The sequence below is a fragment of the Populus euphratica genome, unplaced genomic scaffold, assembly GCF_000495115.2.
Source record: "Populus euphratica unplaced genomic scaffold, PopEup_1.0 scaffold2483.1, whole genome shotgun sequence".
NCBI lineage: Eukaryota > Viridiplantae > Streptophyta > Magnoliopsida > Malpighiales > Salicaceae > Populus > Populus euphratica.
Genome location: NW_011502309.1, coordinates 1 through 13,772, shown reverse-complemented (window position 1 = coordinate 13,772; position 13,772 = coordinate 1). Strand labels below are relative to the sequence as shown.

Sequence of the window (13,772 nt, the reverse complement as noted above, 5' to 3'; positions counted from 1 at the left end):
AGAGCCTTTTTTATTTTCCCAGTTTAAGAACGATGTAACAAATGATAGTCCACTTTAAACAATGCCTCTGTTTTGGACCCCGCATGCCTACCAGTGCAACACTCCCTCCACATTTTACCCATCACTAGGGTTTTATCTTGATTTATTCAGGGAGGACAAGGACGCAATTTACTCCATGCGGCATCTTCCCCATAGAAATACAGGGATGGCTCCATCCTTGATGCCTTCCCGGTACAAACCTGTAGCATCCATCTATTTTACGGCACTTTATTCTGGGGTTCGTTTTTTGGGCTTGTACATGAGTTGTAGTCTCTGCGGCTCCTACGGGCCTCTTTATAGAGTCTAAAATGGCCATGATTAATCTAATCTTTAGGGATTTGATGTACATGAACACAGTTTCTAATCCTTAAAATTCTAGCAATCATAGGTTCAAAAAACCTATGGTAATTATTCATGTGGAGTGAAGGAATCCCAAGAAAGAATTGCGAGTTTGGCATGTTACTAAAGCAAGACAAAGTCATACATACGTACAAGAACATATTTTCCAGGCATACCTTCATGGGGATTTACAAATATTCCAACATATCTCTGCTAGTGTTATCGCTAGTGCTAGGAGAGCTACATTATTGACTGACATGCCTTGAAACTTACAAGAAAGGAAACCAAGTCGTGTAGTTTAATATTAAAATCGCACGAAAAATCATAAGCAGAACTAATTCTCAAGGGTGGGAGATAGGAAAAAGGTAAAGATGATCCTTGCTTTTGCCCTTTTTCTTTTCTTTTTTTTTTATTTTAAAGTATTGAGGCCCATGAAATATGCACAAAAGCATGTACATGAAATGTACAAGCAAAGAAAGATCCAAAATCTTTCACCATTCCTTTTAGATGGATCTCGGCTTGCTGATTCCAGTGCAACAAGATCATGGCTTCACAAAACTTGTGGCAATGAGGCTATCAATGGGCCAGATAAGCATTAACAGGCCCACCTCTACTTTGAGCCGAGTTGGCAGTTGTTGGTCCGCAATTTGAACCCTTTTTTATTTTACATGGGCTCCCTCCTCAAGTTGTGGGGTCTAGAACCTTTAGTTTTGTGACGTTGAAGGATGAAAAACAAGTTAATCCTTGCTCTTGGTTAGGTTCTTCTTCAGTATCTCAACTACCCTTTCGGATAGACTCTCAGCAAATGTTCCTAACAAAGGTTCCAGTCCTGAAACTTCAACCCTACTCTTGCATGAAATGTGGCTCCTACATTGCACCAGTTCAGCAATTGCATTGAGCTTATTGGCGATTGATGGAAGTAGCTTACCTGCATCGCCATATAACTTAGCTCCGGGACTGTTTGATATTTCTTCTGTGGAGACCATGGTTCCTAATTCTGAAAATAAATGGACTGCATTGTCAGCTGCTTTATCCAAATTTATTAATGCTTCCCAGCATGCAGTTAGTCTTTGCTGCAGATTGTTTCCTTCAGCTTCAGGAGTGCGTTCCTTTTCATCCATGGCCTCTGTTAATTTCATGTTTAAAGAATCTTCTGCGAGATCACAGTTGGTCAGTTCAACTTGTGAGAGAGCATGAGTTGAGATCAGCAAGCCCTGTGTTGAGTTCTTTAGGTCCTGCAAGAGGCATAAACAGCCAAAACAATTCAATGTAGCGATCTGGGGTTGTCTTTTCTTTGTAGGAAGTAAGAACACATTAATTCCTTGAAGCTGTTCTTGAATGGTATTGAAACGTTGTCTTCAACACATTGTACTAGAATTATCCATAGAAAAAAAAAACGCAAATATTGTTTCTTAGATATAATAAAACAAAACCCCACACGTAATCATCAAAACCTTTACCTTCGACTTTCTAGTTTTCACTTTTTCCAAGGTCTGTTAATTTAAGTACAACAAAAGAACATGAACCATGAGGATTTGAAACAAATTGAAAGACAGACCTGTTTAGAAGATTCTCTCTCTTTCTGTTCTTCCGGATTCTGGGTCATTGGATCCTCTAAGGTAATATGCGGGACAGATTCTGCCTTGTAGGTCGAGATTTTGTTGTGAAGATTTTGAACAGGAGTATCAAACAGGCTCTTGCCTCCTCCAGCATAGTCCTGGCGCACCACATATTTTGCAGAGTACCTTCTTCGAACAAAAAGGTTACTTCCGTCCACCTATAAACAAGATATTACATGGTGAATATCACTGTAACTCTGTAAAGCTTCACGTCCTAATTATTTGGGTCAACGAAACAGTGGTATTGTATTATATTTCCTCTGTCCTATTATTTTAGTATGTCATCGAACTCTATTTGGATAAATACCTATCAGTTCAATTTCTCACAATCCAATTCTCAAAAAAAGTGGTCAAAATATCTATGTTCCTTATCATGTAGCAGTTTGTAACATTTGTGCATACCAAAACCCCTGCTCAGTCCCCAAAATGAGTAGAAATATTTTCCACATATACTGCAAAAAATAGTACCAACCTTGCATGTGGTTGATAAACTGCCAAAATAATGCTTGAAAAAATCACTTCCTTCTGACTTCATATGATCAGCTACGACTTCCATTGCTTCTTGAATTTGGCATCTCGATTTATGTGAATGCAACTGCTCTGTCACATGACCAGCAACTGCCTTATGGCATTTACTTGTACTGTGAATGCCAGATAAATTTTCACTATTCCCAAGAAAGCCATAATTATTGGAACAGGCATGTCTTTTTGAACTAGCTTTGCGCTCCTCTTTTACAGCAAGGTTAGCTTGCGCGGAAGAGCACTCAGCATTACTTAGTATTTCTGTTGAATTTTGTCATACAACAAACCAGTTATAAGTAGAAGAAAGTTATTTTAAAACAGGAATGACTTACAATCTCTAATCATGGGCTTTTAATGTTCTATAAACTTGGCCTTCAATAGATGCTTGGCAAAACACCTAGTCAGGAGATGCGTATCATATTATAATCACAGCACCACCATTTAGCATAATTTAGTAGATTCCGTGAGAAAGCTAAAATGAAAACAAAATATTAAATCACAAACAAGAGGGGGAACTGATCTACGTCAATTTAAAAGGTATATACTCCGAGCCAATCCTTTTTCCATGTCAGCAACACAAAAGGATGGCCAGTGTTTACCAGACAAATGTTCCAACAAACAGCAATATCAAGCTTCAAAATGAAATCCCCTAGAGCATGATTCAAGCAAGTATAGCTAGTATTTTCCACAACCACAAGGGTCATGACACAGACAGGATGCAACGAAAGAGAGAACAATGTGATAGAAATGCAAAAGGGGGGGCAATAAAAATAGCTCTCTGCACCTAGAACCTTTTTTCAAGGATCATAACACAGACAAATTTGATTATTTAGGCAAAAGGTCTATCAAACCAACTTCATCAATACATCAGATAGAATTTTACTTCAATTAGTGATGGAAAGAATTACTACTGTAAATTAAACCAGCAATGACACAATTGCTCAATTTGCAGACAATGATGTCACCTAGCTAGCACCCATTGAGTTTATCAGTATTTCGAGACAAACCAGAGAAATATGCTTCCTCCAAAGTCATTGTGTAGCCTGCTGGAGTACTTAATAACTAGTACCTGTGTGCTACATAATATTGTGGTTCTTATAAAAATAACTATCCTAATGGGTTGGGAAATCACATTTACTGAAATTTTCCAAGCACTGAGTAGGAGACAGTGAAGGAATGCTGACACAACCACATGAATTCATGACAAGGTGATGCATAAAGCAACTTAAGGTCTTAAAAGTGTGCTACTTGATATCTGTATCCCCTCTGGTCAACATAATATTTCCTAGAGAAGTTACAGTAGGCTTGGTCAGAAAACTGTCATATTTATCCTCTGTGCCAGCTTTGTTCATCAAGAAAAGTGACTAAGATGTCACGGGGGAGAATAAGATCAGCCTTACTCGAATTTGGTGAGGCAACTAGCATGTTCGGATCTGCTATATGAGGCATCTCCGGAGAATTGAGTGGATCCAAACATACAGTATAAACATTGAGCCAACGTTTGTCCATGGAAAAGCAACTGAAGCACAAATGTGGCAATGAGAAGGAGAGAATAGAGTGCCTACTATTTCCAACAAATAGTTAATTGACATCACTAATGCGTGCTTACCTAACAGTATCTAGATGCGTTGGTGAGCTTTGGCTGTTTTCACTAGCAGAACTTCCAGATAAGCTACTGATGTATGACTCCCTGCTTCCCACAACAGTACCGAGTGGACTTTGAACTTCTGGGCACAATGCACCACATTCCCCACCATCAACATCCAGAGGGCAAGTTTTTAGTTCTGGTTGCTGCTGTGGTAGGCATCAACAGTAGGAACCATCAAGGAGAAGATAGCAATCAGAATAAAAAATGTACAGAATATCTATACTTCATGAAACTTGCTACAGAGCTAGAAGAATGAGTAAAAACTTCTTGAACAGATAAAGTAAGGGATTTACTTTTAGTAAATAATTCCAACTGAAATTTTAAGAGTTTTTATTTGGCAGAATCAACAGCATTCGATTGATGAACAACTTAACTGAATATACATGGTATATGAAGTCCTAATGTTTATAATGTTGTGAGTTACTACTGATGCCATAAATAGTATGGTTCATTGTTTTCTTAAACATCTCAAACCAGCACAGATATCTGTTATCCAGTACATTCTTAAATTCTACATATAAAAAAATAATTTCTGGAGATTAATGAAGTTCAAAAGTCTCGCTTAAAAGTGTGCTAGAAACATGCTGGGATAAAAATCCTGAAGTGAAATATTATAATGCAAGCAAAGGTGCGTAAAGGAATATGAAATTTGATTTTATTAACAAACAAAAAACCTAACAACACATGTTTTCGTATTTGTATGTTGAGGTCCTATAAAATTACCTGAAATGAAGTGAAATCTGGATTTTTTGAAACACTATTAGAGCCTTCAACTTTAGTTTGTGCCCATCTTGGAAGTCTCGAAATGCTGAATCTAAACATTGAGATCCGTGGAGGCCGCTCTCCTTGATAAAACTTTTTTTCTCCAAATTGGTTGGAGTTTCCAGGCAAAAGTACTTTTTCAGCATTGTATGTGCACTGCTGGTCTTCTGCTTCAGAAAACACGATTTGATTAAAAGCAGATGGTGGGCCCAGGTCTTTTGGGGACAAGGGAACAGCATTTTCCTTCATTCGCTGCAGCATCCTGGAAGACATACGACTCGGTAGTTTCCACACAAAAATACAACTATCGCCCCCAACCTGACAACAAATTTAGGGATGCGTGCATCATATGAGAAAGGAAAGGCTATGCAAAAGCCATGTTAAAAAAAAAAATTAAAAAAATCATTTTTACTAATCAGAAAAATAAAAATCAGTGATCATAAAGGGCATCATTGGATGGTGCTGTCAAAAAGATCTTCAGCTAACGAATCGCATGCATGCAAGCCCACACGTCTTCCCATACCAACATGAATTTTCCTATCTACCCTTAGATCTCTACCTATGTGCAAGTAATGAGAAAAGTTCAGAAGGAACGGTTCCTATTTATCCTCACGCTATGTTATTCAATCAATGACGATCCAATATAGATGCTTTTCAAATCAGGTAAACCTATAACATGAACCAGAAAAGTGTCATATGATTATTCAATCAATGACGATCCAATATAGATGCTTTTCAAATCAGGCAAACCTCTAACATGAACCAGAGAAGTGTCATATGATTATAATGTGAACTGATTTATGTTGAGAGAGGCAGTATTCTGCATCATTAGATTATAGAAGCCTGATGACTCATGGTGATGAAGCTACAAATATATGCATAATTACGAGTTGGTTTAGTACAGAAGATTCCATAGACATGATGCATGTTAATCAACAACTAATAGGCATGATAAGGACTCACAGATACCACATGCTTGCAGTCAGGCAAAAAGATCACACCAGTTATTACTTCACCATGTCCCACAGCTCGTGTGACCAACTCTCCACTGATTGCATCATACATGCACAAAGACTTGTTAGAGTAGGAGCATGCCAAATAACTGCAGCTTGGGTCCATTGAGACCTGTAAAACATGATTACTCTCAGCTTCTGAACATGATGATGCTGCATTGCCAAGCTAATCATTAATATAACTCACCTTTATTGGGTCTCCAAAATCTTTATCCTGCTTGAATGATCTAGTTAGCTTCCCAGAAGCAATGTCGAATGTGTTTATCTTCTTATCCTGTTAGGAGATCAACTAAATCAATAACCATGCAAGTTCTGGCATCCAAAAATTAGAGGACGTTGCTACTTGTGTCATAGGCTGCTAAATCAACAGATGCTTTGTTTGGATAATGTAAACACATGGGGAGCAGTTTGATTGGGTGCACTTAAACCGGTAGTGGACACTGGAAGTTCCGCTACCCACTCATCATAAAATAATTCACTCTGTTTAGGAAACTTTTAATGTTAGTTACCTGCCCAACTGTAACAACAAACTCCATTGCTGGATCCAAAGCCATGTCATACACGGTTCCATGAGACGCCATTTGATGATGACGTCGAGAGATCTTACAACAGCTCTCTGCAACACAAACATCTCGGAACACCAGTGACCTATTGAAAGAAACAACAAGGTCAACTATGAAAGAGCACCAGCTAAAAAATGTAATAGCAGTCATAATTTGTCTTAAAACTGACCTAGTGCATGAAAAAAAAAGTTCATTTCAAATACCAAAATAGATTGATTTCATTCCATTCTTTTTTCGCAAGCTCTCATGAAAATTAAAGTTTCAAAGGTTTCTTAGTGCATATAAAAAAGTGAATATGTAGCGGCCTACCTATCAGCACTGCAACTGAGAATCTTATGACCATGGAAAGTGAGTTTTACAGAAGTCACAGCAGCTGAATGGTCATCAATACTTCCAATGAGATCAAAATTCCTGAAAAGTAGAGGAAACCTAATCAACCAAGAGAACAAACAGGCTGAAAAGATCATGAACTAAGTAAAGTTAACCTTTCGACATCATAAAGATGGATAATTCGATCTCGCCCCCCTGATGCGAGGAAGCAATTGCTATCCACCACATCTCCAGAAATAACATGTTTCTTGCTTGACAAGCTGAAGCTCAATGAAAGGATCTCTGCATCATGAATGCCCTGCCAGAATAGCCCATATTTATTCATCTCATACTGTACTTAAACTTCCTCTCATGCGAGAACATAACTTATTGGTTTATGTTGATTTGTTTCTTGAAGTAAGCATTCCAAAATGATAGTTAGGTGCCTAATTTTTACCTGAAAACATGCATAATCAGAAGTTAGTAGGTTATATATGTGAAGATTTCCCTCGCAATCACCAGCAACCAGGTACTTTCCATCTGAACTAGCAGCCATTGACCGAAACCCTTGAGTGTCAACTCCTGCCTCTGCAGTGTCTCGCTCCAAAATCCCAGAACTTACTGCATCAACAAGGACAATGGAGACATTCGACCAGGCAAAAACACCAAGATGAGTTCAACAAGTAACTACTATAAGGCTTGCCACATGATCTTAACATTGTTCATGCATCTGTGCATATACAATTTTAAAGAAGGGTGACGGGCATTGCAATCTTGGAAATTTACCTAAACGTGTGCCGCCCATTTGTTTGGCCTTCAAGGATTGATGATCTGCATCATCCTCTACCAAATTGGATTGCAAAGTAAGATCCCACAACCTAATAGTGCCATCTGCCGAGCATGTTGCAAATGAAACTCCACCAGAACAACCTCTTGCAACACATGCTAGAGATGGATCGTGCATGTTTTCACAACAAAGATTCTTGACATCCCAAATGCATGCAGAGTGTGAAACTAATGCATAGCACCTTGTTGCCTGGAAGGATAACAAAGGTTAGGTTGCAATGAGCTTGCAATCTATGTACAAGTTCCATTAAAATAACTTTGGAAGCCGAACTTGGGCAACAAGCAATCAACATGCATGGAACAGAAAATAAATGAAATGTATAAGCTTTTCAAGAAAATAAACAAGAACTACAAGAACCAGGAATACACATTAAGCAGTTACCTCTTTCATATCATGAATATTCCATATATAGAGAGTATGATCTCCATAAACAACCACTACAAAGCACAAAGAGTGGTTATTTTAAGTTGCAATCAAGGTGGATTCACACCAATAAGAAAATAAACGCTTAAATGCTTACCTAACTTTTCTGATGTAGAGAATTGACAAGCAATTGCATCAGGCAGAGCAGGCACAAGTTGAGAATCCTTTTCAACTTCTGTAGTCTGAAAATGAAAATTAGTGTCCCCCTGGAAACTTTTGGCATTTGAATATAGCAGAGTTCCAGCATGATTGAGTGTCTCACTAGTAAAGAGTTTTACAATTCCATTACAACAAGCACAAGCAATGAGCTTATCGGATGCAGATAGTGCATAGCCTTGTTCTACCTGCAATTTAAGATTTAAAATTGGAAAACAAAGAGCTGAAATCAGAAAAAATGATGTATTTAGCAGACATTGTGCAATTTTGATTCTTTCCCATTCAGAAAGCTTTAATCTATCAATACAAAACTTACAGTACCATCAATCCAGCCATTGTAATTTATGGGTCACAACACAGCATTCAGAATAGAAAAATTGAAATTAGGTCTACGAAAAATTTATTAGGTTGTGACCCCTGCGCTTCTTTACAAACAGAATGAACTCCTGGGGAATCAAATCACAATCTACCTTTGCTAAGACAGAAGGTGATATCTAGAATCCATCCTGAATATATGAGATAATTATGTAAGCACACCTTTAAGTCCACCGTCTTTCTTACTGACAGCCCAGAATCCACAAGGCATAACGTACCTGTAAATAAAAGAAGCAGAATTGGACTAACATCAAGAACTCCAGTGCATTAAACATCATAGAGTGATGGTATAGGAAATCCAACCTTCATCCGTCAACACATAAATGGGAAACAAATCACCAACTTGTTCAGCTGTGACAGGACTATTATTCATCCCGATCGCAGATGTGACAGAAATGAATGAGCTTCCTTTCTGAGGTCCAAGATTAACAGGTTTTCCATGCATTGCAAGTGATCCTGTCCCATTACTTAAGCGAGTCCCTGGAGAAGATCCAACTGTCCAGAATTTCAAGTGCTTTTTTCCAGCAGTTACAATGAATTTCGCATCGGACGAGAAGCTCACAGATGTAACAGCAGAACAAGATGAGCTTGCTTTAAGCTTGGTCACCAAAATCCCACTTCTCCAATCCCAAAGATATATGTATCCTCCAACCGAAACAACATGCTCTCCTTGAAATACCAAAAAAAACAAGAAACACGTGGGGATAAAATTTCTAATAAGCTGTGACAGGAACCACTGAGAAACAAAAGCATCAAATTGATTGATCGGAACTAACCGTTGGGTGAGAAAGCAATACATTCAACTCCATAAAGATGACCCTTCAGTTCAGATACAAAACTCATGGTCGAACAGTCCCACATTAACACTGCAGGTTGATTCCCAGACTGCAAAATCATATCAGATGCATACAGATAGAAAAACACCTTTCTTAAATCACAACCTAACTTCTTTGAAAAACTTGTTAAACACATGTACCTTGAATTAAACATAATATTTTATCCGATTACAACCTGGACTTTTAATCACTGATTTATACCATTATGATCAATTAATTTTCATTCAAAATTACGAAAGCTCCTCCTACTATCATAAAAAATCGAATTCAATTCGCAATCACGTCTAATTGTTTGTAATCCATTACAAGACAATTAAACAAATAACATGAACTTTTCAAATTAAAAAATCAAATTTCTATACCTCTCCAGCAGCTATGAACCGGCCATCACGTGACATGGCAACACAAGTCAAGGGTTTGGGCGGTCTATGAGACACCAAGAGATGCGATTGAGTAGTTGAATCCACATTGTAAACAACCACAACACATCCTGCAATATAAGCAAATCTTGCCGTTGATGTATTTGAAGCTAGTCCGTTAGCATTCTTCGTTGTTAATCCAATAATTTCTTCCAAAACCAGCTGAAAATTTTTGAAAAACGCCAGAATTAGGGTTTATAAAAAAAGTTGGGGATCATGAGGGAATCTTTATAATATTAGTAATGGTTCTTACCTTTGAAGATGACGATGTTTCTGATTTCTTGAGTTTGCGATTGTTGATTTTCATTTTCATTATATTATTTTCAGAAAAAGAAAATCGTGATGCGAGAGAGAGAGAGAGAGAGATCTTTAACGACTAGAGAGATTGTATGGGGGAGGCCGTAGCCGTTCGGCTTTTTGAAGAGGAATGAAGCGGGAATTCTCTTCAAAATTGTAAATGAGAGGAGTTTTTATTAAATTATGCGTTACATATTTCAGGAAAATTGCGTTTGTTTGTTGGAGATAGAATTTTTTTTCAGAAAATGATTGGAAATTCTTTTTTGATGTTTATTTTGTGTGAAAAATAAGTTTTTTTATAACAAGTAAATGAAAAAAGATAATGTATAAGAATATACAAATATTACGTATGAGTAGGTATAAATATTAAAAAAAATTAAGAATATGTATAAATTATTAGATTAGTACTGTAATTTCTTCTAGATTTTTCTAAATATTTAACATTTCTTATTACATGTATATTTATTGTCATAATAAATAATCATTCTATTATATTTTGTGTTCTCATTCAATATAGAAAGTACTATATAGATAGCTAACATTATCTTATAGGTTTGGGGTATTTTGTTTTTTCAACATAAAAAAATTATGTTTAATCAATGCTAATATTTTTAAAGAAATTAGAAAAATCTTAGATTCTACTCATTCATTTAAGTTCAATAAACTTGATTAATTTAATAATATAGTAAATAAATCATTAATAGTAAATAAAGTTAGAAAGAATTTTTTTTATAATAATTAACTATAAAAAATAAGTTGTCAATACCATATCGGGATGAAAAAAAAAAACTCATTAGAAACTCATCATGGCTCCGATGTGAACATCATTTCACCACTAAAAAGTGTTCATTAAGATGGTTCTAATACCATTATAAAAGGCTGTATGATGATACAAAAAAAAAAATTATACGTGCTATCAAAGTAATGACTTAAAAAAAGTAAACTAAATAAAATATCATGAAATGAGTATCTCATACTTAATTTAATTTAATTCAAAAATAAGTTTTGAAAAAAAAATTAAATTTAACAAAGAATAACAAATAAAAAAACTCATTTTTACTACTAACTCTTCCTCTCTCTCACCAGGACACTCTCTCTCTCTCCATATAACCAAAAAACCTATATTGAAAATGATTATTTAACCAAATTAGATTTTTTTTAATCAAATCTCTTAGAATCCCATGATTTTTGTGGTTAAAAAAGAACAAGTTGTCCCTTGAGATGTTTGGAAGCTCATCGTAGAGTCTAAGATTATTTAATAGGTATGTTTAAATTTTTTTAATCAAATTGAGATATCAAAATATGTTAGATGTGTATTTTGTTTATGTTAAATATTGTCACTTGATTAATATATGTGTTATTCTCAATTGATTTACCCATAAATTGCAAAATGCATAGGGATTTGATGAGTACAAACTAAATCTTCAACAAACTCTAATTAATTTGAATTTTTCTTGGATAATGACAATATTGAGAGAAAAAATATGTCTTGGTCATTGTTTAACATAATTTATCATGTGTTGTTAGAAATCATAAAAAATTTCAAAATTTAGGTTGGTGGATCACTTGGTTCATCAAACCCTAATTTTTAAATATTAATGTAAAATGTGATTAATTGATATCTAATCATTAGATAACATTTGTTTATTATTTTTTTCATTTTTAAACTTGATTAAGTAAGTTTAATCTTAAAACTTTAAAAATCCTCAAATTATAGGTGATTGGTTATAGTTCATTAAACCTTAATTGAATAATACGTGATTGTATTTTGTTCACTTGATGTTAAAACCTATTATAGCCTATGTTTAACCATGGTTTAAGATAATTAGGCATGTTTTAACATTATTTAACAATATATATTCTTGCATTGTTTATCATTTTAGGTTACAAAATATCATATGTTGTTGTTCACCATGACAACTTGTTATACGTTGAAAAAAAATTGATGTTATAACTATAATGCTTCTATGAACATATTGTTCATGTATAAGCAATTCTTTGGCATAGACTTGTATGATTTTCAAATAAGAGATGACAAAGGAAATTGAATATTTAATGATGCATCAATGTTAAAGATGTTAAATTTTCACAAAGGCAAAAGTTATATATATATATATCTATGTTGATGTTAATCATGTTGTTGGTTATCTAACAATGAGGATGCCAATGTGTTTCGTAGGCAAGTTTGATGATAATAAGAAAACTAGAAAAAATTACCTAAAGGAAGTTGATGTTTAAAACAAAGTTATTTTTAAATTTGATGCAAATGATTTAGATTTTAATGATGTTATTGTTGTTGTTGACATCATTATAAATATTGATAATATTGGCATGAATATAAATGATGACAGTTTTGGTACTGAAAAAAAGTGAAAGGACTGATGTTGGCAATTTAAGTAGTAAAAGAAGTGAAAGGCTTAATGTTGTCACTTGTAGTGTATATAAAAAAGATGATGAAAAGAAGGAAGATGATGACTTTGTTGATGATGAGGAGGAAGATGACGACTATGTTCCTCCCGATGAGAAAAGATTTGAAATTTACTAACAAAACAAAAAATAAATGGATTGATGACTTAAAAGGTTATTTGTGTTTTAGTAAAAGTTTGATGGTGCTTGATAATCAAAGAATGAGTGGAAAATAAGCAGTGACAAAGATGATTTTTTATGTTGGAGCTTTATTATCTCAATACTAACCCAGATTAGTTGCATTGATTAAAGTATGTACAAGAACATATAAATTTGATGGGTTTTATCTTGGGTTGTTGTTAAATATTATGAAAAATATTGTATGGATCATTTATTGATGTCATAGAATGTTTAAACATTAGATTTTACTTTATGTTTATTGCAACTTAAATGTAAATTTTCTAGTGTTATTCATTTCATTTGATCATAATAAATAATATTAAAATTAGAAATATTAAAATTAAATACACTAAATTAGCTATTAATAACAGCTTTACAATTACAAAGCTAGTTTTTATATTGTGATTCTTAATCTAAATTCTACATAATTCATCTTTAATTTTCTTCTTTTTATCTAGTGTTTTATCGATATTATTTGCACATTCTCTTAATCCAAAAATTAATCCATCATTAATAGGTTTGCACCAAGAAATGAATGTATAGTCACATAATTTGTCATTATATTTGTAGAATAACTTATTTTTATTTATATATGTTTTCAATATTCTGAGAACTATTTTAATTCTGACAACTATTTTATATATATATGTGTGTGTGTGTGTGTGTATGTATTGCATTATATATATATATATATATATATATGTGTGTGTGTGTGTGTGTGTGTGTGTATATGTATTACACCACTTCCTATTATTGAATTTTAATCAATCCATGTTGTTTTAAACCTATAGACTAATAACATTTGATGAACACAATGACATGTATTCGATAACATAAACTATATATTTTAGGTTATTGTTGATAATGTGTATTTTGGATTATCATTAGTTCTAAATAAGCTAGATTTTAGGTTATTGTTGATAATGTGTATTTTGGATTGTCATTAGTTTTAAATAAGCTAGATTTTATAGTGGCAATATGTGCTTTGGGCTATTATTAGTTGTAAGTGAGCTAAATTT

The 13,772-nt window shown here is 34.4% G+C and overlaps 1 protein-coding gene across 2 annotated transcripts; it reads right to left on the bottom strand.

Annotated features, from left to right (window-relative positions):
- Window positions 1-469: 469 nt before the first annotated feature.
- Window positions 470-10,314, bottom strand: LOC105119058 (mitogen-activated protein kinase-binding protein 1-like). Of its 2 annotated transcripts, none has more exons than XM_011017155.1 (20): window positions 10,124-10,314; window positions 9,814-10,032; window positions 9,392-9,500; window positions 8,919-9,284; window positions 8,778-8,833; window positions 8,182-8,428; window positions 8,043-8,098; window positions 7,601-7,850; window positions 7,272-7,435; window positions 6,991-7,133; window positions 6,815-6,916; window positions 6,452-6,590; window positions 6,130-6,216; window positions 5,893-6,054; window positions 4,891-5,247; window positions 4,129-4,313; window positions 3,920-4,038; window positions 2,470-2,780; window positions 1,937-2,155; window positions 470-1,613 (listed from the first exon to the last, which is right to left on the bottom strand). In XM_011017155.1, the coding sequence occupies exons 1-20, from the start codon at window positions 10,181-10,183 to the stop codon at window positions 1,116-1,118; spliced, it is 3,849 nt and encodes a 1,282-aa protein (XP_011015457.1). In that variant the 5' UTR covers window positions 10,184-10,314; the 3' UTR covers window positions 470-1,115. The 2 variants fall into 2 exon arrangements, with proteins under 2 accessions (XP_011015457.1, XP_011015458.1); XM_011017156.1 differs by having other exon boundaries at window positions 4,129-4,310.
- Between the last annotated feature and the right edge of the window lie 3,458 nt (window positions 10,315-13,772).